This window comes from Epinephelus moara, chromosome 11 (assembly GCF_006386435.1).
Source record: "Epinephelus moara isolate mb chromosome 11, YSFRI_EMoa_1.0, whole genome shotgun sequence".
NCBI lineage: Eukaryota > Metazoa > Chordata > Actinopteri > Perciformes > Serranidae > Epinephelus > Epinephelus moara.
In genome coordinates, this window is record NC_065516.1 from 4,061,688 (window position 1) to 4,088,905 (window position 27,218).

Sequence of the window (27,218 nt, forward strand, 5' to 3'; positions counted from 1 at the left end):
CAGGGCCAGGTGCTGTCCAGCTCTCCATCTTTGACACTCTTTCCTGGATGTCTGCCATTGAGATGGTTACTGGTTCTTGTTCAGGGCGGTTACTGTGGCTAGCTCTTAGGTCCACTAGCCACTGGGCATCAGCGTTGTGTGATGCTTCTCTTTTCCATATGCCCTTCCAGTATCCTTCCATCTCAGCTCTTGGTGGGTCTGATCTACTGTTATTTCCCTGCCACTGAGAGAACACCTTGGCTGGTTCAGTGGAGAACATCATGTTTATTCTCCTGGTATCTACTTCTTTGTATCTCTTCAGCCAGGTGGCAAGAGCTGTTAGTCTTTGTTTGGCAGTTTCTAGTGCCTCAGGAATGGAGAGCTTGTTGTGTTTCCTTGGTACCTTGGTATTCATCATGTTCCCTCTGTGCTAGTTGGCTAATCTCTCTCCATGCTGCCTTTATCTTGGCTTCCAACCGTTTCTTCCATGGAGGGTATTGTTTCTTTTGTTACATGTCCATCTTGTATCCAAGCATCTCCAGGATTACTGTTGCTGTACTGTGAATCAGCTTGTTGGACTCAGTGATGGTCCTTGTAGAGATGGTATTTAGTGCAGCATTCACATCTTCTAGCAGATAATCTGTATCACTCAGCAGGCATTTTAATTTTTTTGCCTTAAAATTGGAACTTCTTAAAGGTCATTTGATCACTGTTGTAGGTTGTCATAGACCCCCATCAGCAAGCAGTGAGGATTTGTTATCACTGTGTAAGCAACTATCATCCTTTGATTTTAATGAGATTCTCCTGACTGGAGATTTTAACTGGGACTGGCTGTCTCCTGCCTCTGACAGCTTTAAATCTACCTGTTACTCATTTAACCTTACATAACTGTCACACTGGTGAAAAGCATTGTTTATTTTTAATTTTGTCTTATTGTGTGCAGTGTTTTTACTACTGAGTGCAGTGTTTTGATATTTGTTTGCAGTGTTTTTATTATTGTGTGCAGTTATTTTGCATGTTGCATGTTGCATGTTTTTATAGTTATTATGAGTGATTTTACTGTGCTTTTATGTTGAAACTTTTTACCTGGTGCTGACTTCCCGCTGCTGACACTAATTACTCATTGCCTGCACCTGCGAGCGGGTACCGGTGGACTTTTAATGCAACAGACTTGAATGCAGGAGAGACAGAGGAACAGGAGTGTGTGATCCAGGGGGAGAGGAGCAAGAAGAGAAATGACAGCTGTCGCCACCGGCCAGATGTACAAGGCTGACGCCCAGCGGAGGAAGGCGTGGAAGACGGCAGTGGTGCCAATCAACGGAAGTGGAGTTGATACTCTGCCCCATCGTGTGAGTAATGACCCTTGAATTAAAGTACTGTGCATGTATTGGGTGTAAAAGTGCAGTGACTGCCATCTTGTTACCCTGACAGCTCCCAAGTCTGCGCCCGGCAGAGGACAGTGTACGAGCTGAGGACCAGCGTGGAGGATTGGTATTGCTGAGCAACCACAAGGACGGATCCACACTTCTCCCCATAGACCGACAAAGCTTCCGGCACATGCACTGTGGACCCTTCTCCCCTCTACAGATAAGACATTTCCCCTGAACTGACTTTTATCCTCCTTTTAATTAGTTTTTATTCCTTTTTAGCCTTGGTAGCCTTCTTTTATCAGGCCTAGCCTTTTGGGTGATACTTCTCACCCTTATTGACTTTTAACTTTGATTTTATTTCTGATTTTATTTTCTGTGACTAAATATTGTTTTAAATGCCCATTCCAGTCTCCCGGCACAAGGTAAACATTATCAAGGTTGTTTTAATTGAACACATGTTTTCAATTACACACATACCCTCACATAACTAATTAATGGCTTGACTCCAAATCTTAAATGCCCAGAGAAATCCTCTCCTAGATGTATTTTTAACATTTGCTCCTCCATAAATACTCAGATATAGATATTTTTGCAAATGATATCAGTGACCACTGTCATTGCTGCTGTCAGACAAGCCAAGCTCCCTAAATCCAGACCTCGAATTGTTTATAAAGGAGATTTTAAGCACTTCTGTGAGCAAGCTTTTCTTCATGATCTGTGGGCCTTTGACTGGAACAAAATCTCTCTCATTAATAACGTAGAATTGGCTTGGAAATATTTTCATGATGCTTTTATTAAAACTGTAAATAAACATTCTCCTGTCTGCAAATTTAGAGTGAAAGGCTGAAAGGATCCATGACGACCCCCCAGTTGTTGCTGACTGGTTGATTTTTATACAGCTCTGAAATCGTTTTACCTCCTACCTAAGGCCAAGTCTGATTTTTACCTTTATAAAACTACTAGCAACCTTAATGACCCAAAGCAGTTTTGGAAAGTAATAAAATCTTTGTATGGAAATGTAACCACAAACAAATTGCCAGCTGCATTGTGAATGATTCATGCACTATAATGGATAAATCAGCCATTCTAAATTGTTTCAATGAACATTTTGTCTCATCAAGTTCCTTATTTGAATCTCAACATCCAGTTTCAATTCTGCCTAATGAAGAGAGGGCTCACTCTTTTCTACCCCCAATCAACTTAAAAATTCAATCATTCAGTCTCACTCTTGATGTGATTGACGTTCATAGAGCTTTAAAGCATCTGGATCCCAGCAAATCAGATGGTCCTGACTTGCTGGATCACCACTATCTCAAGCTTGCAGCAGATTTTATAGCAGAACCTCTGACATATTTTTAATCTTACTCTTTCTAATTATTCCTAGCATTTGGAAATCTGCTTATGTGCTCCCGTTGCTGAAAGGAGGAGACCCCTCAGTTGTTAATAACTACAGGCCAATCTCTAAATTATGTTTCTTGGCTAAAGTCCTTGAAAACTTCCTTATGAACAACTTAGAGTTTTTAGAAACAAACATTTTATCACATCAATCCGATTTTAGAAAATAACACAGCACAACAACAGCTGCTATTAAGGTGGTCAATGACATTATTAGGCACTGGACTCCATAAAATATTGTGCAGCTCTTTTTATTGATTTGTCAAAGACCTTTGACACAGTAGACCATGTTACATTGGCAAATAGACTCCGTAAAACTGGTCTATCTGAGCATGCTGTATGTTGGTTTGCCAACTATTTGTTGGGTGGAACACAGTGCGTTCAGTTTGCTGGGTCTTCCTCTGCATTCCTCCCAGTGTTAAAAGGTGTTCCTCAGGGTTCCATACTGGGGCCATTGTTTTTTTCGATGTATGTAAATAATCTCTGTGACAATTTATCAAATGCTGCCTTCCATTTCTACGCAGATGATATCGTCATCTATAGTTCATTCCCTTCAGTAGTGAAAGCTCTGGAATACCTGCAATCTGCCTTTGATGTTGTTCAGACCCACTTAACTCAACTTAAAGGCGCTGTATGTAAGAATGTGGCCAAAACGGTTACTGCACTCAAATTCAAAATACTGCCACGAGTTGTGTCCGCCCCCCCCTCCCCTACAGATTCGAGGTTGCTGGACAGTGGCATGCTGAAGACTGATTTGTTTGCCCACGTCCTTGATCTTCGGTTTTCCAGCGGACCGTTAGAGCAAGTCCGGTTTCTCTGCTGCTAACGCAGCTGCCGGGATACAGCTGAGGAGACTGCTAATGCTATGTACTGGGACACTGCTAATGCTGCTTGCCGTGCTGCTGTAGCTCAGTCGTAACTGTAACTGATGCTGAGACTCTACTGACTGTGTGACTGGTAGACGGCGGTGGGTGGTGCAACAGGCCAAAACACAAATTCAAAACATAAACATGATTTGCGGACCGTAAAAATTTTTTTAGATGCGAATATTCTGGCTGTACTATTGTTGTCGGTGAGATCAGTATGTTATATGAACATTATTCCTTAGTCTCTGTGACATATTAGGATGATTTTACGACTATTTGCTTTAGATTTCTTACATATAGTTCTTTTAAACTGGTGTTAAATGCAGAAAAATCAAAATTCATGCTATTGTCAAAGAGCAAAGAGTTAACATCTGATCTTCCAAAGATCTTAACTACTCAAGGGATTGAAATTGAAATGGTTACAATGTGCAAGTATTTAGGTAGGCATCACTGTGCTTTGTGCTTTATTACTCGTTGTGGAAAATGCATACACCACTGTACTCTGTATGCCACTGCTAAATGGCCATCTTTGTATGTCCGCAGGCTCTTGCATTGGTTGGTTTTTATATATATAAATCTATTCTTAGCCTGGTTCCCTCTTATCTGTTTACATACATGTGCAGAATCCAAAATCAATATGGCCTTTACTGTCATAATATTCTACAAATGCTGGTTCCAAGGGTGAGAACAGAACTTTGGCAAAAAAGCTTTTAAATATGCTGCCCCTTCATCCTGGAATAATTTACAGAAGGATCTGAAATTGGCAGAGCTGGTCACTGTAGGGGAATTTAAATCAGTTATGAAGGATCGAGAAATTAGCTCTTTTAGTCAATGAGTGCATTTACATGGACAGTCTAATTCCCTTTTCATTCGGAATGAACGTTCATTCCTATTAAAAGTGATCCTGTAAACACCTAATTCGGGATGAAAATGGCCAATGCAATTGAAAATTCAATCCGATGTAAGGGGCCGGAATATTCCATTTCTAATTCCGAATGAAAGAATTTCTCGCACTTGTATACACTCATTCCGGTTCCGGTGTATACAGTTCATTCCGGTCTTTCTTCACATGCTCGTTTCCTTGCCCTTCTGGCGTGATGACGTATATAGTGCGTATAGCAACGGGCTGAGATAGAGCAGTCGGACTCGTTGCACTCACCGGTTTCCTTTCGCCGCAGCACGGTCTTCTATCTCCCTTCTTCGACCTTCTACCTTCCCCCTCCTCCTCAACAGACGAAGCATTAGCAGAACAAGGTTGTTGTCGTACTGCTGCTTCAAGAATATTAGCGAAACAAGCCCGAAAAATACACTAAGAATGGCGTTGTCAAGCATCTTGTTATCCGGAGCGAGGACTACAGTTTTTTCTTCCGGTAAATGTAAACACGTCCACTATCCAATCAGACACCTTTCCTGCCCCAAACCTTGCGCAGACCCAAATACAGGCGATTAAAAGGCGATTAAACTGATCTCCCGTGTAAACCCTCATTCGGAATAAATATTTCCCATGTAAACTACCTGGCATTCAGATTTATTTCATTCTGAATGAGAAGCCATCATGTAACCGCACCCAATGTGACTGTTCCAAAATCATTTTAGAAATTGTACTCACATCATATTTGTTTTCGTCCTGGACCTTGTATTTCATGTTAATTTCATACCGTAGTTTTTATTCATTTGTTGTGTATGACAGTTGTATACGTCTGTTTGCCTTGTTGTAACTTGTAACAATGTTTTATGCTGCCCTGTTGGCCAGGTCACTTTTGAAAAAGAGATTTTTAAGCTCAGTGAGGCTTTTACCTGGTTAAATAAAGGATATACAAAAATGTCCTCACTTTAATTGAGATTTATTTGAGATGTATTTATTCTTTTAAAAATGGGACAATATGTGTTAATAAACAATTACTTGTAAATACATGAGATTATAGCCAGGCAGCTTATTTCCGTCTCCAGTCCCATGGCAGGTTGATGTTAAACACATAAAAGGCAACAATGCCAACAATAAGAAAGTAAGATAAATAAAACAGAGTAAGACAAGCAAAACAACATACACAGTAACATAGTAGGCCAAGAGGTGGGAGACCATAGGAATGTTTAGATATCAAGTTATGAAGTGCTTGAGTGCTAGTTAAAGTGACGAGTGCTAAAGTGTCGAGTGCAAAAGTGCCAAGTGCTAAAGGGTCTGCTTGTTTAACTACTTGTCATATTGCACATTGCTCAAAATTGCACCAAATAGTAAAGTGCTAGATTGAATTGCATGATGCCCATAGCACACGAATGCAGGTGTGTGTCTAAATATTGCACAGAATTAGCATACATAGTTCTATTATGTACGCACTACTGCATAAAATTGACAACGGTGTCCCAACAATTTGCCTCATAGACAAATAAACAGTACAAATAATTTAAACACAGCTAATGATCACAGTCCTGGTTTCCCAGTAGCCATGCTTTGAGATGTTTGGTAAAGGAGGTGAGAGTTGAAAGTTCACGTATTGTACTACTTGGTATTGTGTTCCAGGTCTGGGATGCACGGTAAGAGAATATTGCTTGTCTAAAGACACTTTTCCTGAATGGTATAACACAGTCACCTCTAGAGCCTGCTCTGGATGACCTGTTTGAGTTCTTTTTGACAAAGTCTTGTAGTGGAGGTGGAGCTTGACCATGAAAAATTTTATAAACTAACACAGAGTCGGTGTATTTTACTATGTTGTCCCAATTTAGTTGTTCATGTTTCTTCAATATCTGGCAATAATGGAACGATTTAGGTTTTTTATCTAATACTTTTGAAGCCTGTTTATAAACTGTTTCAATTGGCTTTAGAGTTGTTTTACAGGCCATGGCCCAGCTTGTTATGCAATAAGACATGTGTGGCATAATCATGGCATCAAAGTATAGCTTGGCCGACTCTGGGTTTAGGTTATTCCTAATAAATCTAAAGTTGGACAAGTTAAATTTTACAAAAATGCATTTAGTTTCCAACATTGTTGTCAGTTTACAAAAATACTTTTAGTTTACAAAAATGTCCTCACTTTACAAACATGTGCTCACGTTACAACAATGTCGGCACTCTCAAGGTCTAAAACTTAATTGGTCCTCACAAAAGTAGCTGTACAATACATCACACACATACACACACTCTCAAACACATACTGCCCTTGACACGCTGACGGAATGTATTAGTGCATAAATTTAGAGTGTTCCTTTATGAAGACTTAGATTCAGCTGTTGGTAGTAAATAAGTTGTGCCGCAGCTCTTCCTAGTGGCTGCTCATGAAAAATACAGGAAGTGATGATAGGAGAGGAAAAAGACGAGGATGAGGAAGAAGGAGGGAAGAAAATTGAATGATATAAAAAAGAAGAAAGCACAGAATAAGAAGGAGATGGAGAAAACGATTAATGATTATAAGAGAAAATGGGCTGTGACTTGACTAGGCTTTAACTGCAGCAGTATATCTTATCTCTACTGTGTACATGTGTAGCTCCTACAAAGGAAATCAGTTGCACTGCATCAACAATAAAGGATAGTGTAAACTCGGCTTCACAACAGATCCACAATCCTAAATGAAAATCTGCCCCTCATTTTATACACATCTGATCAAAATCCATGAATGATAAAAAAAAAAGCACTTAACTTTGAACTCTAATAAAATCTGGCTTTGTACACAGTTAACGTGGCAGACAGACAGAAAACTTGTAAACCTTGTTGAATTTCAAATACCACTGAATACAAACTTTCCTCACGGTTTGAGGTTTTTATCATGATGGAAAAATAACAACCAAAAGTTATACTAACATGTTAAAGACACAGCAAGTTTGTATCATGTGTTTTCTTCAAAATACAAAAAGGTGCTAACTCTAAAGCATGCTCAGAAGTCTGCTAATTTTCCAACCATGTAACTTTGTTAACATACGTACATAGGTCCGTCTCATTCTTGTGATAAGATATCTCAAGAACACCTTGAAGAAATTTCTTCAAATTTGGCACAAACGCCCACATGGACTCAATGATGAACTGATTAGATTTTGGCAGTCAAAGGTCAATGTCTCATTCTTGTGAATGCAATATTCAAGAACACCTTGAGGGGATTTTTTCAAATTTTGCAAAAACGTTCACATTGCAGCCTGTTTAGAGCTGGTATTAACACACGTTTCCACGTGATCCAAAAACAAATTGACATCCAAGACACATCACTGTTCACACCTGTGAGCTGACCACTTGTATTCAGATTTTGTAACTGCCCCGCACACAGTTATTACATTCACACTTTTGCTGGCTGCTCTGTAGCTCGCTAGTCACTGTGTCAACACAGCTGGAGATATCGCTTTCAGCAGAATTCAGTACATCTCCTGCCATAGAGCAAAACAATGAATGATCATGCAACACTTTGTCCAACTCCACATAAAATAGAAAGTTATAGAGCACTAGTGCACTGTCACCAAAACAACCACCAGGTCCTGCACTGATGATGTAGTCCTTGTCATGGATGCATCAGGACACATTTGTGTTTACACTATGAAAGATATATGGTCAAATGCATCCCAGACTACCTCAGCAAGTGGTGTGAGTGATCGGATCACAATGCATCTTGGTGGCTGTTTACACTTGTATTTAGCGCTGTCCACCTGTGATCAGATCAAAAGGTCAGCTTCACTGTGACATCATAATGTTCTGCTTAAAACATTTTTCCAGCCATTACTCAACTTCATATCTCAGAAACAGAAAGTGAGACATTTAATGAAAATTTAATGAAAATACATCTGATACAGGATATAAATCCTCTGCATCAGACTCAAAATACTATCAGCCATACAAGAAAAACAAAACACAATATACAGTTAAAACCTCAATAATACATACATATCACTTAAATACATATAACAATATATCCAAGATAATCTCACATTATCTCAAAAATAATCCAAATCCACAAAAATCATATCCTTACTTTATAATTATATAAAAAAAATCCTTATTTGACCAGAATTTATCTAGTCTAATTTTAAAAGAATTCACTGATGGAGCCTGCACTACAACCTCTGGAAGCTCATTCCATACTCTTACAGCCCTAAGTGTAAAAAAGTTTTTTCTTTTGTCAGAGTGACACATTTTTGGGAGGAGTTTTAAGGAATTCCCTCTTAATTCATACCTATTATTCCAAAAACTGACAACAGGCTCAACTGTGGAGTCATATACTTTGTGGACAAGTTTGTAAACCTCAATCATATCACCTCTATACCTCCTATAAACAAGAGTTGGTAATTCTAAGTGCCTTAATCTCTCTTCATATGGCATCTCTTTCAGACCTGGGATTAATTTGGTTGCTCTTCTCTGAACCGCTTCAATTTTTTCTATATATTTTGCTTTATAAGGACACCAGACAGAACTAGCAAATTCAAGATGAGATCTCACCAAAGCTTTGTATAATGGTAAAACAATTTTTGGTCAGATACTGACTCAATGACTCTAATCTTGAATGTGTGTTGATTGTATAGATCTTCTGTGCTGTCGGGGGGAAGATGTGTGTGAAACATCTGTGTTTTTACAGACATGGCTGTAAACTGTAAGTGTAACTTGACTGGCTTGTGTAGGCATACAACCACTAGGCGGCAATTGCAGTGTTAAAGCAGCAGAGTTTTGCAAGAATGGTTTGCCTTTACAAGAGATATATAATGTTTGCTGGTTTGGTCTAAGGTTTTGTGGTTAGTGTACAGAGTTTTGCTAGAGTTTTCCTATAGGTTTAAAGATAGTAGCTAAACAATCAGACAAAACTTAAATGACAAAAGATTAGTTGATTTTGATTCCATTAATTTCCTGTGTGATGTTTCGCAGTGTTATTATTACAGTGACAGGCTCCTTGGTTATCTGACTCTCACTTGTTGTTGCAGCTCTTAATTTTGGCCACTAGGGGTCATAATGAGCCCATATTCTTCAGGAGTAACAACAATGAGTTGTGAGTCCAAAAAGATTTATTGACATGATTTATTGACAAAAACATCTTGCATCCAGTCAGGAAAATCAAGCATTAATGTGTGTGAAAATGAACTTATAGTTGTGTTTATTTGTTTGTAGGTTTACTTTTATGAATACATTTCTATTTCCATCACCAGAATGAGAAAACATTGATATTTCCAGTTAAATCATCACTACAAATAGAAATAAAGCACTGCAGTGAATCTGGATCCTGTTCTATTTAATTCAACAATATCGCTTCTCCAAACAGACATGTTAGACACAGAAGGACTGTTCCTGCCTCTCTGTGCAAGACTTCTTAGATAAAAACATTTTATTATTATTATTATTATTATTATTTATGTGTAAGTGTTGGTGTGAAAGCCTTTATTGTCTGTGTTTTGTTTTTTAAAAATATCTAACCACAGTAACAGTCTTTCTCCTCACTCTAACCTTGTATTTTTTTTTGACCATGTGAAGAATAATTAGTTACAAAAATGTTTCACCTGATACAGTGTTTTGCAGAGTCATACAGAATGAACCTTTTATCTGTCAGCGTTGGGCTGAAGTTTCAAGTCATTTGCACATAAAAACAGTTAATTTGTTTCAAATTCAACATATTAAATAGAACCAGTGATCCTGATCCTGCTGCTATTTTTAATTCACACATGCCTAAAACTCAGAAAACCAGGAACAATTCACGTTGCAGGATTTTTTTTCCAGATGATGGCCCGCCTCTGCCTTTATGTGATTGGGCTTAAGTTGTCATCTTGCTCTCTGACTGGCTCATCAAACTGCCGCTCTGCATTCCACCTGTTGGAGCAATCACAGTTAAACTCACTAAGTCCGTCCTGAAAATCATTCTGTGATTAAAGACTGTAGACTCACTATGTTTGAGAAACTTAATTAATAAAAGATCCATACACTGGTCTCTGTGAACAACGAGATGCACAACATGGACAAAAGTAAGTGGACAGCTGAGCATTGCAAATGTGATTATGACACCATGTTCTTTAAAGGGATAGTGCACCCAAAAATGAAAATTCAGCCATTATCTACTCACCCATACCCCCTCTCCCCTTGGATCTCTGCAAGTGTTGTGAGGACTCTAAAACTTCACCTGAGCCTCCCTCGGCATATGGGTGAGTAGATAATGGCTGAATTTTCATTTTTGGGTGCACTATCCCTTTAATGTGCTGCTCTAACAGCCTCCACTCCCTTCACAGCTCACTTCCCCCAGTCCATCCTCTCACTCCAGAGACCTGCCATCCTCCAACTATTCACAAAGTGCCCTCAGTCCCTCCTGCCAGTTCTGAGGCTCATCACATTTCCCTATTTTGTGCCTCCTCATCTTCTCTCTTCCCCCCTCCTCCTGCCCGTGAAGTCAATCTCAACGGCGCGCCTTCTTAATGTGTCAAAGGATGTCTCAATTCCTGAAATGCACCTCGAGAGGTGAGGAGAGAGGTGGCTTGCTGTGAGAGCTATGTACAGGTGTATCCTTTGCAGAAGTATTCTTGGCACCTGTGGCATATAAATGTGACATGACACACAGCTGGAATGTACAAACCATGAGCCTGGTAAGAACTTCCTGATGACGTGAACTCAACATTCTGTTTCGCTCTCTGTGTCAGTCTGGAAATTCAAATCCAATCAGGCCAATCAGGGATCTGCACCATAGTTGACAACATAAGCAGCCAATCAGGAACTGCGTTGCAGATGATGATGTAAAATGCAGGCCGCAGCTTGCATAACAAGTGCTAACTCTAACATTAGCATAGTAAACACAGCGGTAGTAGGTGGCTGTGGCTCAGGGGTAGAGTGGGTTATCCACCAATCAGAAGATTAGCGATTCAATACCCGGCTCCTCCAGCCTGCATGCCAAAGTGTCCTTGAGCAAGATACTGAACCCCAAATTGCTCCTGATGATGCTTCCATCAGTGTGTGAGTGTGTGTGTGTGTGTGTTAAAAAAAAAAACTGAGTAGCAGGTGGCACCTTGTATGGTAGCCTTGGCCACCAGTGTATGAATGTGTGTGTGAATGTGACTCGTAGTGTAAAAAGCCTTTGAGTGGTCAGATGACTAGAAAGGCGCTATATAAATGCAGGTCCATTTATTTAAGTCAAGTTATTGAGTCAATAACAACATTCATTCATTCATCTTCTAACCGCTTCATCCTCTTGAGGGTCGCGGGGGGGCTGGAGCCTATCCCAGCTGACATCGGGCGAGAGGCGACAGGTCGCCAGACTATCGCAGGGCTGACACATAGAGACAAACAACCATTCACACTTACGGACAATTTAGAGTCACCAATTAACCTGCATGTCTTTGGACTGTGGGAGGAAGCCGGAGTGCCCGGAGAGAACCCACGCTGACACAGGGAGAACATGCAAACTCCGCACAGAAGGGCTGCCACACCCGGGATCGAACCGGCAACCCTCTTGCTGTGAGGCGACAGTGCTAACCACCACACCACCGTGCCGCCCTCAATAACAACAATTAAACAATAACAAGTGTATGCACTGCAAAGTTTCTCAGAGGAAAAGACATTTTTGCTAGCTAACATTAGCCAGCAAACTAGGTTTCCGTGTCTGGGACTGCCCACATTCAACACGAGTGTCGCCTCAGCAGATGATAATCCCTCAGTTGCTTATGTGTATCCTAATGCCGATCTGATAGATCATAAAATACAGCAGTTGGCTCTAACAAAACAATGGACAGGGGATGTACGTGCACCACACCTCTTACTTAACTGACATCACTTTAAAATGACAGCTCCAAACCACAGATGTCTCATTTGAATAAATGCCTGTTGTCTCAACTCCTCTCTCCTCTCTCCTCTCTCCTCGTGTCTCTTCCTCAAGTGGGATTTATACTTTTGGCATTGAATTGATGCCGTAGCTATGGTGTAGCCTGACGCGCACCTCTCTAGAAATGTAACCACATGTCATGGTGACACAAACTTCTTGTTTCTATTTGTAAACTGAAAAACTTTTATTTCACAGATAAATGGTAAATTGTGAAGACAATAAAGCACCTACAAAATATCATTTGAAGTGTGTGATTTATCCTTGCTGCCTATGAGTAGAGAGAAGTCTGACAGCCACTAGGTTAATTTATGCAATGTGAAATGTTATTTGGCTAGTGCTAATAATGTTAGCATGTTGTATTTGTTGGGGAAATAAGTCCACTATACGACAGTTGTTTTGTCTGTGAACCTTGTGAGTTGTAACGGAGCCAAACTGTGTTCTTGTGTTTGATATTGTCACTAAAGCGATGTTTAAAGTCTGTTCAAATCAATCAAACTTTACAGCACTTCACACAAACCCTACTGCTGACTAGGGTTTTGGACAGAGCGACACAGACATACCACCGCACAAGTGTAAATGCTCACAACGGTGTAGGCCACATGCGTAGCCTAGGGCACAGGCTCTGTGTAGAGCCGATGTACAGCTATAAATTAGCCTTAAGATGCAAGGGAAGGAACTGAGGATGTACAAACTGAGAAAAAAGTAATGGTGCAAATCACCTGCCATCCCCTCATATCTACACACCTGTTCCCACTTCCCCTGTCAGCCCTGCAGTTTCCTGATTTTACCCACCTCCTCTCACCTGTTTTCACTTTCCCTTGTCAGCCTTGTGGTTTATAACCGGCCCTTATCCACACACACCCCCTGTCAGTTCCTCATAGTTTCTACATGCTTCTTGCTGCTTTCTAGTGTCTCTATCTGTTTTCTGTTATCTGGCCTTTGAGATTTGTTTGATTCCCTCACCTGCTCCTTGTTGGACTTGTTTGTTTGTATGGACAACCCCCCTGTTTTTGACCTTCACCAGCCTTACAATTCCTGTACCTGCCAGTAAGACTATTTACAGTATACCTTCATTGAAATCACTGAACTGACCTTGTCTGCCTGCTATCATTTGTGTTTGAGTGTTATGTTGTCTCTGGCCATTACAACATTGACTATGTTTACATGCATGCTAATATTCCACTATTATTCTGAATATAACAGTGTTTTGAATTTGATACAGGTCGTGTGAACAGCATAATCTGGATATTTTGAATTAACCTTTCTTCCAGTTAAGATATGTTGGAAATATGGGGTGTTGGTGGCTTAGTGGATAGAGCAGGTGATCCATGTGCAGCGGCCTGGGTTCAACTCTCTGTCTGTGGCCCTTTGCTGCATGCCATTCCCCCTCTCTCTCCCCCTTCATGCTTGGCTTTCCTATCAATTAAAAGCAAAAATGCCCCCAAAAATATCTTTAAAAAAAAAAAGATATGTTGATATTTTCTGGGTTTTAGGAACAGTCTTCAGACATGTATACACATTCAGAAAATGCGTCTCAGCTGGGGGCCGGGGGTGTCTGAAGAAGACCATATTTCTGGTCTTCTTCAGACCAGAAATATGGGTTTTCTTTTAGGCATGCATCTTTACCTCAGCCTGCACACTGCTGGAAAGTTGGTCTGTATACAACGTATCCATGACAACACACAGACCTGACCGTAAACAGACAGGAGGTCGTGTCACAAACTATGGTAAAAAAAACAGTTGAGACACATATTCTGAATGCACAGTATGTATATCCAAATAATGCTATTTAAACCACAATAATACTGACATTTCCCACGTCTTAATTGGAAGATGCCACAGTTGTCAGACTGACTATGGGGGAGCAGTCATGTCGTCCATCTTTATAAACAGCCTATGATTCTAACGTGATAAACGTAATGTTAGGGCATGTTAATCGCAGTATGCATGGCCAGATGTAAAAGGGAATATTAGTGGAATATTTTCATTTGCCAGGTAAAGAGCTTAGTAGGATTATTGCCGTTTTTGAATAAGGGCAAAACAGGGAATATTTAGTGCATGTAATTGTCAATGTCATGTTGAAACAGACAGGACAAAGAAAAACTGCCGACACAAATTTGGACGCTCACTCTTAATTTTTAGCTTTATTAAAACGAAGAAGCCTAGACCAAGAAAAACTACGAAAGAAATGGTACTTTCTGTGATAAAGTTAAACTACTGGCTGAATTCGTCTGATTTAATTCATGGTACCCAGTGGATGACTCATGATAACATTTTTCCCCCAGCATCACCATCAAGATAAGTGATCCACTTTTACTTGAGGAATCTCACGGTCTTGCTGTCCAGAGGATGACTCCTTCAGATTTAACCCTTTAAAAACTGACCTCCCACAGACTGCCACAGGAGATCATTGTTCGCACGATCCTATTTAAACAGATCCATAATTACAACTGTAATAGCTAGAACACTGATTCTTTTAGCAGCACAATACCTTATGTTACCCTACCTCACATGCCGCGCAAACGTAGTATTTCACTGTAATTATACCAAAATGTCCCCAGAAATTTCCTTGTAATAGCTCAGGAAAATCATTTGTGTAATCCTGTATATATCAATCTAAAATAAAAGCCAAAATAGCTAGAGCATTCATTGTTTTTGCAGAAGAAGGCATCTGTCCTCTAAGTCATCATGTTGTACGCTCATAATGACATAACTGTGCTAAGTTACATTGGGTGCAAAACACACAGTGGCACCAGAGGAATTGATGATGACTTTATCACAGCACCTTCACACTCTGCTCAAAAAAATGAGCATATTTCAAATACAAAATGATGTATACAGTTCAAATAACATAGAGGGTGTTAAGAAATATTTTCTTTATGTTTTTACATTTTAAAATCCTTTGGATCAATATGATTTGTGCTTTTATTTTGTAAAATCTGATGAACATGACAGAAAAACATGACAGATTTTTATATTTTTTAATGACACAGTAGTAATACTTTTATCAATTTATCAATTTAAAGCAATATCAATATTGCTTTATTGAAAGTACAGTAGTACCATTGCCAATAGTGGGATAGTAAGTGGGCTAAAACTGTACATTAGAAGTTGAGGTAACACGTTGAAAGGCAGATAGTTAAAGTGTTTATATGTTGTATTGACTTAAAAGTCAGGGGGCGGCAGTAGCTTGGGTTGGGAACCGGAGGGTCGCCTGTTCGAGTCTGGACAAAATATGGAGTGTGGACTGGTGGCTGGAGAGGTGTCAGTTCACCTCCTGGGCACTGCCGAGGTGCCCTTGAGCAAGGCACCGAACCCCCCAACCACTCGGGGCGACTGACCAAGGGCAGCCCCCTCACTCTGACATCTCTCCACTTTGTGCATGTATAGGTCCTGTTTGTGCATGTGTGTGTCTTTCGGACCTGTGTGTAATTGACAAGCAAGAGTGAAAACATTGAATTTCCCCTCAGGGGGATTAATAAAGTAAATAAACTAAACTTAAACTTAAAGTGGGGCGCACTGGTAGAATGACTGACTGACAGAATGACACACTGACAGTTTCCGTGATTATGTACAGCATATATACCATACCATGACTTAGTCATACCAAAAATTTGAAAAACAACAACATTGGTCCACAGGGGGAGCCACAGCGATCGGTCGCATTTTAGCCATTTTCAAGCATTTTTCTGTTGTTATAGCGCCACCCAGTTGCCAATTAGAGTTAAATTTCTCCAGTCACCTTGAGGCGTCCTGTTCTACATATCTACCAAGTTTAGTAAAAATCCATATGGCGGTTAGGCCTAGATAAGAAATTAGCTCTCTAGCGCCCCCATTTTGTTTGATGGGGTCAATAATGGAGGGGTCCCCTCAGATTATGTGTGGTCATATGCCTACAAAGTTGCGTGGTGATGGGTGAAACCCTTGAGATGTCATACACCTTTATGTGATGAGCCACGCCCTTCGCAATATTCATTGTGTTACGTGTCACTCTGTGCTCTGTTACTGTTTTGCATGTGTGTGTGTGTCTGTTCTAAGTCTCTGTGTTCTAGGTACAATTCACTAAGGAGTGACTGAGGGCGCCTGCGTGAAGTTGTGGGCTGGGTCTATGTAAGTGGCTCCTTTCTCCGCCCCCTCTCTCTCTCTCAACTCCCTGGCACAAGATTCCAGCTTTTGTTTGTGTTCTTTTGCCCTTTTTTTTGTCTTTTTGTAAATAAATGTTATATGCTTTTTGCATTTAACCCAGTGTTGTGTCCCTCATTGTGTTGCGACTCTGAGTCGGTCGTAACATAATGGGGGCTCGTCTAAAACCTAGTTTGGAGTAGGTGAGTTAATTTTTGTACCCCTGGATTGACATTTTACATTTTGTTTGTTAGTAAGAAGGTTCATGCTTATGTTGCCACATGAGGTAAGTTTTTTTTTTTTGAGAGAGGTGTGACCATCACCACTTTATTGTTTTTGTGCAGTAACCCTGGGGTGGCCCCTGGCTTGCCCGGGAAAGCCGATGAAGACTAGTTGAGTTCTAGTTAGATAGAATTTCAGTCTCAGATGGAGAGGAAACCAGGTAAACTCTAGAGTCGGTTAGTTAGAAACGCCAACTTCTAATTTAGTGATAGCATGTGGTGGCATTTGCTGGCCTTTGTTCTTCACACGCACCGTGTTCTGTGTGAATGTAGGGAGTTAGAGCAATTTTATTTTGTTATGCGCAGTAGTTTCTGTTAAATACTGGGTTGTAGTGGTGTTCTTTTGTAACATTTGTAACCCTGATTAGTCTGGCAGTTTGAGTGTGAAGTGCCAGTGCTCATGCTTTCATTTTGTCCGTGTGAGCCTTGTGTTTGTATAGTCATATGCTTTTTGCAGGGACTACATTTTGTGTAACCTACTTTCTTCTCAGTGGAGTAAGAGTAGAGTTTAGTGCTTGAGTTGTGCTGACTCATGTAACGGTGGCAGTATTGTCAATACTATTTCTATACTGTGTGGTGAGAAATAGTCATGGAGTAACTGCTATGGTTATCAGCCTAGTGATTTCTTTGTAAGTCTTGACTGCTTACTTCTGGCTTTGTGTAGGTCTACAGTGATATTAACTGTGTTTTTGTTTCGTAACACTTTAGTTCTGTGTGGAAGTGTTATATTGTGTTGTGCTGGGTTGTTTGTAGCTTGTTAACTGTGCTTTGTTTTATAGCATTTGTTCTGTGTGGGAATGTTACTTTGTGTTAGGGATAGCTTATTTTGTGTGCGGCCTCAAGTAGTATTTTTTTTTTTGTAACTTTGTGTGGCAAGGTAGCAAGGGCAACGGGAGACAGCGACACCAATTGGAGACAGAACACCAATTGGAGACAGCGACACCAGTTGGAGACAGAACAGCAATAGATGTCAGAGCGGAGGCCCGAGCTAGCATCAGGGCCGTTAGACGGCAGACTGGACATTAGACACAGCCCTTGACGGTCCAGCAGCTTCGTTGCCAACTGGCCGGGGAAGATGATGAACATTAGAATGTTGACCAGCTGTGGTTCGTCCTGTCTGACGCACAGCTGGCTGGCTAGCACTGGGAGGACCTGCTGAGGGCAGAGAAGGATCCAATGAGGGAGGTCTGCCCTGTGCCAAGGGGGTAGCAGGAATAGGTGTGTCTCCGACTGGAGTCACAGCAAGGGGCTCCATGGGACCAGGAGTTCTAACCACAGCAGGTGGCAAAGGAGTTTCAGGAACTAGCAACCATAAATCATCATCACTGGATGAGTTACCCATAGGAGCTGGTGATGGCGACAGAGCCGTAACAGGCGGAACAGCAGGCGTGGGCCCAACTTGGGCCTTCAACATGTTGCGATGCACATGGCATACTTTGTGCAAGTCACTCACTGGGGCAATCGTGTAAACTGCTCCTTCGCCCAGCGGGGCTCTCAGCACCTGGTAGACCACAGAACTCCACATGTCCTGGATTTTATGTTGACCCCTAGCGCTATGGTCTCGAAGGTAAACCAACTGACCCATCTGCAGTGGCGCCTCATGCACCCGCCTCATGCATGACGCTCTTTCCGCCGATCAGCTGCAGCCAACAACCGCTCCTGTGCCCCCTCAAAGGCCACCTTAAGTCTGGCCTGATGCTCAGCCACCCAGTCCTGCACGTTCCCTGGTATGGGGTCCTGAACTCGACCCAACAAAAAGTCGACAGGAAGCCTAGGTTCGCGACCGAACATCAGAAAGAATGAACACTCCCCTGTGACCTGATGCTGTGTGGTGTTATAGCAGAACAGCACAGGAGGCCCAATCCTGTTTCCGCGATGTTGGCAGTGTGCGTAGAAGGTTGTGGAGGGTCCGATTGAACCGCTCGCACTTTCCATTGCCTGCAGGGTGGTATGGGGTGGTGCGAGATTTCTCTACGGTATACAAACAACAGAGCTGTTGGATTAAAGAGCTCTCAAAACACTGACCCTTCATTCAGCAGAACCTGAGCCACAGTAGAAGCATGCTGATCCCGAGTTGGGACAGCTACAGTGTACTTGCTGAACACGTCTGTCATCACCAGAACGTTTTCTAGTCCGTTCCGGGAGGGCTCCAACATGGTGAAATGAAGTGCCACAATCTTGTTTGGCCTAGATGCAAGCAGGTGGCCCATAAACCTGTGTGACACTGGTCCCAAATCTTTCGCGACCTGACAGCGCTCACATTCTCCGACCCACTGCTTTATGTCAGAGCACATTCCTGGCCAGTAACATCGCTGTCGTCAGCCTGCTTCTGACAACTTTATTGCATTTGCAAATGCCAATCTTATACGCAGGTGTTTACATGGCCAGGCCCCTCAGGTTCTCAGTGACATGGTGCGACCGTTACAGGCCGTGGGACTGGTCACTAGGAATACCACGGCAGGGAAGTGTAAAGTGCCGTACTGGAAGACTTCCTTTGGCCAGACATCCTTTGTCATAAAGGGAGCTAATATATGGAATGGACTGCCTATCCAACTTAAACCAGAACAAAACTGTCGACATTCTAAAATTAAACTGAAGGAATTTTTAAAAGGTAATCAGTTATGTGTAGAGGTGGGTAGGTGGGTGGGGTGGGAGGTAGGGTAGGTATACAATATGCATATGATGTGTATCTGTATGTAAATATGTGTATTGTTTTTGTTGTGTGTGTGTATGTTGTTTTGTATGTTTTTTTTTTTCAAGGCCTTTCTAGGGACGGGCATTGGAAATTAGCAGTAGCTACAAATGCTGTGATACATTGCATTGGTTAATTGCTGTGTAATTCTCTATGTATATGTATCTGTCCCTATCAAATAAACATGAAAATGAAAAGTGTACCAGCTCGGTTGTTCGGTTAATGCCCTGGTGGCCGTGTGCCTGGTGGAGCTGTTTCAATGTCTGCTGTTTCAGGAGAGCAGGCAAGATAAGCTGGAGATTTTCCATCCGAACGGAAAACCCAACGGTGGAGCACCTTTTCTTTCCACCAAGCGGTCCCATTGGTGCAACAGTGCCAAGACCGGTCTGGAGAGTTGTCGCCTCTCCTCTGGGGTTGGCCGAACTTGTCGTCTCCAAAAGACTAAGACTTCCTTCAGGAGGGGGTCCGCCTCCTGCAAGGAGCGAATGTCAGAAAGCGAGTGGAACAGGAGGGCAGATACCATGGACTGAGTTACTGCTGCTATAGAGTCTGGGCAGACTGCTTGCTGAAGACGAGCTGGGACCGAAGTGCCAGGTAGGTGCTCGGCCAAGCTGGAGCCTGATGTGTACTGCCTAGAAAGCGCGTCAGCGTTCTTATTGCTGCGGCCTGATCGATACTTCAGCTCGAAGTCGAAAGCAGCAAGTTGGGCAGCCCACCGGTGCTCTGTGGCCCCCAATTTGGCAGAGTGGAGATGACTTAGCGGGTTGTTATCGGTGAAGACCACACATTTGTGCCCCAACAATACTCACGGAATTTCTCAGTCATTGCCCACTTAAGGGCCAGAAATTCCAGCTTCATGAAACTGTAATTGTTCATGTTGCGCTCTGTGGGCCGGAGACCTCGGCTGGCATAAGCTATAGGCCTAACACCACCCTCGCCCTCCTGAGACAAGACAGCTCCGAAACCACTATGACTAGAGTCAATCTCCAAGATGAAGGGGTGTGAAAAGTCTGCATAGGCCAGAACCGGGGCAGAAACCAACCTTGCCTCAAAGGCCTCAAAGGGCGACATCATTGTGTTCTCTTCTTCCAACATGATATTGATACTGGTGATTGTCTTCCTATTAAGCAGCATCCTTATCGTGTGAATCCAACTAAAAGAGCTCAAATGCAGAGGGAGGTTGAGTATTTACAAAAGCATGGCCTCGCTGTTCCTAGTTCCAGCACCTGGAGTTCCCCGTGTTTGTTAGTGCCAAAGTCCGATGGAACACAAACGATTTTGTACTGATTTTAGGAAAGTAAATGCTGCTACTAAACCAGATTCTTTTCCTCTTCCTTGTGTGGAGGATTGCATAGACAGGGTTGGAGCTGCTCGTTACATCACAAAGCTAGACTTGCTAAAGGGTTACTGGCAAGTGCCCTTAACATTCCGTGCTTCTGAGATTTCAGAAGACCATTTCTATTGCAGAGTTCAACGGGTTAAATAACCCCATGACCTTTCCTCTTGCACCGCCCTAAGGACAAACTTATCTCCACTGCTGGTTGTAATGAATGTTGCAGCCTCTAGAGGATGCTAGCAGCAGTTCAGGCTGTTACTGTTCCAGTTTTTCTCTGTCTGAAATGCTGTGTTTGGGCTTATAGAATAGAATAGAATAGAATAGAATAGAATAGAATAGAATAGAATAGAAAGCCTTTATTGTCATTGCACAGGAACAAAAGGATGCTACATATACAACGAAATTGTGGGGGCTACTTCTAAGGTGCAGACAAGAAATACAGATAAGTTGCGTTTGCATAGCAGACAACATTTATGCAACAGGATTGTCACGTAACACGAGACAATATATAACACACAATATAAGATAAGTAGCGCGCAATGTAAAGTAAGTAGCATAAATATTAAGTGATGAGAGAGGACTGAGGGTGGGGGTGTTAGTGTAAGTTCGTGTTCGATGTAGTGATGGCTTGTGGAAAGAAGCTGTCTCTCAGCCTGTTTGTCCTGGATCTGATGGACCTGAAATGCCTGCCAGAGGGCAGCAGGACAAACAGGTGTGAAGCAGGGTGGGTGCTGTCTCTGATGATTCCCTCAGCGGGATGTATAAATGTCCTTCAGAGAGGGGAGGGGGCAGCCAATGATCCTCTGCGCCATCTTGACCACTCTCTGGACCCTCTTCCGGTCTGCCTCAGTGCAGTGGGTGAACCATACTGAGGTGCAGTATGTTAAAATGCTGTCAGTGGTTGAGTGGTAGAAGGTCACCAGCAACTTCTCAGTAACATTATTCTTCATGAGCACTCTCAAGAAGTGCAGACGCTGCTGTGCCTTTTTGATGACAGCCGTGGTGTCTCTGCTGTGCCTTCTTTATCAGCTCCGTGATGTTGGTGCCCCAGGTCAGGTCCTCCTCCATGTGGATGCCGAGGAACCGAAAGGTTGAGACCCTCTCAACATAGTCCCCATTGATGTAGAGTGGTTGAACGTCCGTTTTATTTTTCCTGTAGTCGATGATCACCTCCTTTGTCTTGGTGGTGTTAAGAGCCAGGTTGCTATTGCTGCACCACCTGGACAGCCGCTCCACGTCGTCCCTGTGGGCCAATTCTTCCCCCCAGAGATGAGTCTGACCACTGTGGTGTCATCAGCAAACATTATAAACGTATTGCTGGGGTGGGTGGGGGCACAGTCGTAGGTGTAGAGGATGTAGAGTAGGGGGCTCAGCACGCAGCCCTGTGGTGAGCCAGTGCTGAGAGCAGTGGAGGTATGGGGGCCCACTCTAACCTTCTGCGAGCGTTCCAACAGGAAATCCAGGATCCAGTAGCAGATGGGTGGTGAGAGACCCAGTTCTGTCAGCTTGGACACTAGTCTGTGGGGAAGAATGGCGTTGAAGGCCGAACAGAAATCCATGAAGAGCAGCCTCACGTAGCTCCCCACTGCTCCAGGTGGGACAAAGCAGCATGGAGAGCTGTAGCCATAGCGTCCTCCGTGATTCTGTTGGCTCTGTAGGCAAACTGGTGTGTGTCCAGAACCGGTGGTAGACTGTCAATGATGTGCCTCCGCACCAGCTTCTCAAAGCACTTCATAATGATGGGTATGAGTGCTACTGGATGGTAGTCATTGAGAGTGTTAATGGTCCTTTTGGGGAGCGGCACTAGGACAAACCCCCTCCAGCTGGTCTGCGCAGTCTTTCAGAACCCAACCAGCCATGCCATCTGGCCCCAATGCCTTTCTGGGGTTCACGGCCCTCAGTGTACCCCTCACCTCAGTTTCCTCCACTGTGAGTGTGTGGACCCTGCTGACAGGTGGTTGTGACGTTGCTGCCAATGAGTCCGCCTCAACATGGGCAAAGAAGAGGTTCATCTCCTCTGCCAGAGCTTCATCCCCCTCAACAGCTGAGAGGATGCTTGACATATAGCTGGTGATGTTCTGGACCCCCTGCCATACTTGCCTGGTGTTGTTGCTGTTGAGGTGGTCCTCTATCCTTCTCCTGTATAGAATAGAATAGAATAGAATAGAATAGAATAGAATAGAATAGAATAGAATTGAAGTCTTTATTGTCATTGCATACCAGATACAACGCAGTTGGGGATGCTGCTCCAAATGGTGCTTGACAACATTCTCACATAAATAAATAATACTGATAAAAAAACTCACCCACACACATCCCACATCATAAATCATAGAATTGACATTAAAAACAACAAGTCCAACCATAGTGCAATTCTGCATCAAGCAGCAGTAGTGGAGTGCAAACAGCTATATAAAAAGTCCATATTGCAAAATGTGTGGACCGCAGAGTTGTTATTGAGAGTTAAGTGCAATAATGGCCTGGGGGAAAAAAGTGTTATCAAATCTGGACGTGTGTGCTTTGATGGACCGATAGCGTCTGCCTGTAGGCAGTAGCTGGAAAGTTTTATGGCCAAGGTGTATAGAGTCTTTGGCAATGGTAGAGGCTCTTTTGAGGTAGCGGGCAGTGGCAGTGTCCTTAAGTGAAGGTAACGGGCAGCCAATGACGTTTTAAGCTGCGCATATAATCCGCTGCAGTGATTTTTTCTCTGCAGCTGTCCTGCCTTCATACCACACTGTAATGTTGTAGGTTAGGTAGGTTGTATGCCGCTTTAGCCCCTCGGGTGCCTCTCTTCAGGTTGGCTCTGGAAGCACTGTATTGTGCCCCATCCCCAGACCTGAACGCATTGTTCATCTCCCTCAGGAGCTTCTGGACCTCACTCGTCATCCAGGGCTTCCTGTTCGGGTAGACCCGACTGCGTTTATCTACAGTGACGGTGTCTGTACAGAACTTAATGTATCCCAGGATCGCTACCTGATGTTCAAAGATATCCCAGTTTGTTCTCTGGAAGCAATCCTGCAGCTGGTGTGAAGCACCTTCAGGCCAGGGGGGGGGGGTATGTTGGGATCAAAAGCAGGGATGTATGGTCAGACTGGCCAAGGTGAGCTAGTGGCTTAGCTATGATGTAAACAGCTTCAGGATATGAGCTTTGTTGCTTGTTGATGGACTCATATAAGTGTCCGTTAGCCACGCTAGCATTTGCATCTTGTGGTACACAGCAGTTAGCACAAACTTCAGGTCTGGGGAGCAGTGGCTGGCTAACACCTTGGCATTGGTGCACTAGCTGTTGTTCACATATATGCATAATCCCCCTCCTCTGCTCTTACCGGAGGCCTTAGTCCTGTCCTGTCGATATGCTATGTAGCCTGCTAGCTCAACAGCCATGTTCCGGATGAGTGCATGAAGCCAGGTCTCCGTGAATAACAGAATGCAGCTGTCCCCGACAGTCTTGTTTGCTGTAGCTTCAGCTCATCCAGCTTGTTGGCGAGGGACCTCACATTAGCGAGGAAAACGCTGGGAAGCGGTGGTTTGTGCGGCTGCCTCCGTAGCCTTGCTAGCATGCCAGCTCTGCAGCCCTACTTCTGCTTTCTCTCGTACGCCGCCGCCGTCTCCTCGCTGGGATTGTAATCCAGGGAGGGCCCGGAGTCCTAGCTATGTCATCCGGGATGCTGTGTGACCCAAGAAACTCAGCTGTAGCGTGTCCCTCGTTCCGTAAACCTATCTGTATGAGATCATGCCAGCTGTAGATGTAGTTCGCCAAGCAGAAAAACGTCAGGAACCCATACAACACACACACAAAAACAGCCACACAAAACACTGTCCAGAAGAGCACCGAGCCGCTGTGTCTGTGTGCGCTGCCATTTTCAGTTCATTTTCATCATGTAGAGGGGGGACGGATCTGCCCTGCGCTTCCTAAAGTCCAGAATGATCTCCTTTGTCTTTGTGGTGTTCAGAACCTTGTCCCTGTAGGCAGACTCATCTCCACAGAGATCAGCCCCACCACTGTCGTGTCGTCAGCAAAATTCACTATGGTGTTACTGATGTGGGCAGGTCTGCAGTCAGAGGTGTAGAGGATGTAGAGTAGTTGGCTCAGCATACATCCTTGTAGGGAGCCCGTACTCAGTGTCCGGGTGGAGGAGAGGTGGGGTCCAAGTTTCACTATCTGAGACCTGTCCCCAGCAGCCCAGAGACAGCGTGTATCAGAAACATCACTCCCCTTACCTTATCTGACTTCACAACAACTAGCTACGTGGCGTTAGCAGCTGGCTTTAGAAAAACATCAGTTAAGATTAGCTGAATGACTAGTATTAACCACTGGTTGACATACCTAGCTAATGTAATACACAGTAAGTTATTTAACAGTTGTCAGCTGAGAACTCGCTTGACCACTAAGACTCGCTTGTGCTAGCAGCAGTAGCTGCTTAGCTCGGGCATCACACATAGAAATGTTTCAGCTTTTGTCAATATGGACAATGCTGAACATCTTAGCTCTGTTAGATTCTCCACAATTCAGTCATTAAATTCATCTTACTGACACCACCAAGCTGGCAGTTTAACTTACTGTATGCCGAGTAGCAAAAGCATTTTTAAACAATAGCTTTGGTTAGCCAGTTAGCTGAGGCCTACAGCCAGTGGTCGAATTGTTAATTTTTTAACAAGGGGGATGCAATGTAGCTTTGATTTTTTTTGCGTGCACAAATCATCAAATATGACAGCATAGATGTGCAAAATTCATCAAGATAAAGAAAAATGGCATGACCTGCTGCCTTTAAAAAACACAAATAATGCAGTAGTATTGCTATTGCAATACAGAAAAAAACATTTTAGAGTATAAATAAAAGTAGTTCTGAAATAGCTGTGAAAAATAATCTTAGAGTCACTCTTATCCTATAGCCTTAGCCAGTTATAATTTCTCCTTTCCTGTGAAGCCTTGGGCTGATAATTGGTGATGCTGTCAGGTCCCTGTCCTGATACCTGCCTGGTTTCTCCCTGTCCCTCTCCTATCTATTACAATAATATGGATAATAAATGTGCAAAGCAAAATTTAGAAATAGAATCAAGAATAGTAGTGGTGATATAGCTGTGGAAATTAATCGCACATTTACTTTTATGCTCTAGATATTTTCTCTCAGCCAGTTATAATCTCTCCTCACCTGTGAAGACCCTGCATGATCATCTTTGCTGGCCTCTGGTCCACTGTCTCCTCCCTGACCCTGCTCTTTCTATTGAGGCAATAAAGATTAAAATAATATGTGCAAAGCAATAGTGAGCACAAGTTCTGCGCAGAAATTAAGGAGGAGTGGGTTTATTCCTAGCATGAAACTAGCTAGCAAGCGATTTAACATAGGTAACAATAAAATTAGTATTTTTGTTAACTAGCTTAACTTGATATATTGGCATCTATTAATTAGTCATCATTTAGCTAACATTATCTACATGCAACAGCATTACTCAACTTACATGGTTTGTTTGGTTTTACACAACAAATTCACAACTCATAAAGCATACTTACAGGTTGTGATCCCGAATCTCCAGATTTGTCCAACAATGGGAACTGCCCCGTCTTTCAGCAGTAGCTGCTGTGAAAATCCAGCAGTAATGTGTTGCCAGTTTGTGAAGCAGTCTTCAGGAAAATAGGGGGAACACAATAAAAGGCCCAGGTTGTACTGTGGAGGAATTGTATTGAAAATAAATTCCAACCACTTCTTCTTTGTTCCTTTGCCCTTTGGCAGTCCAAACAAGGATCATTTTTAGTCACAATGAAGAAAGCAGCGTCTCCTAGACATGGCGTCTCCTCAACAGCTCCTCAATGGTTCAAACTCTGCAGCCTGTGCTCAGGCTCTGCTCAGAGCAGGCTTGTTTGGGGGTGCGGCTCAGTGGCCTGAAATAATGTTGCGTAACTAAAGGCGGGAAATTCAAATAAGCTGTTTCAGGCAGGTCAGGAGCTGTGTGCCGGTGGGGAGACAGAACCCTTTAGCCTGGACTTTTTTTTTTTTTTTTTTTACTTAGCAGACCTTATAGAGGAAGAAAAATGCTATATAACACATTGAAGAAGAGGGAAAAACCCCAAAAAGCATAATAGGTCTCTTTTAAAAGTTTTAAAGTTTCCTGAAACACAAACTGGAAAGAGTTAAACATTTCATCAAAACTCCACAAATCTCTTGCAAATTGCAACACTGCACTCCAAGCCATGTTTTCTCCTCTCAAAACTGATACTTTACAACAAAATACACACAGCTATCATGTGGATATCTTACATAGCACCAGTGAAACACTGGTGTAACACATTTAAAAAACAACAACTGTACACTGTTTTGGCCTCATGAGGGAGTTGTATTTTCAAAATTGTGTAGAAATTGTTTCCTTTTTCAAATTTTTTGAAGTTAGGAGTTTTTGTTTTTTTGTCCCTAAAAGGGGACAA

General features: G+C 42.7%; 1 protein-coding gene across 1 annotated transcript in view; it reads right to left on the reverse strand.

Annotated features, from left to right (window-relative positions):
• Positions 1-9,634: 9,634 nt before the first annotated feature.
• The window catches only part of tubb6 (tubulin, beta 6 class V), a 33,226-nt gene continuing 15,642 nt past the window's right edge, over positions 9,635-27,218 (reverse strand). The window contains exon 7 of the mRNA XM_050056503.1: positions 9,635-10,373. Coding sequence (XP_049912460.1) covers positions 10,304-10,373 — 70 coding nt within the window. The 3' untranslated portion in view covers positions 9,635-10,303. The remainder of the gene's footprint in view (positions 10,374-27,218) is intronic.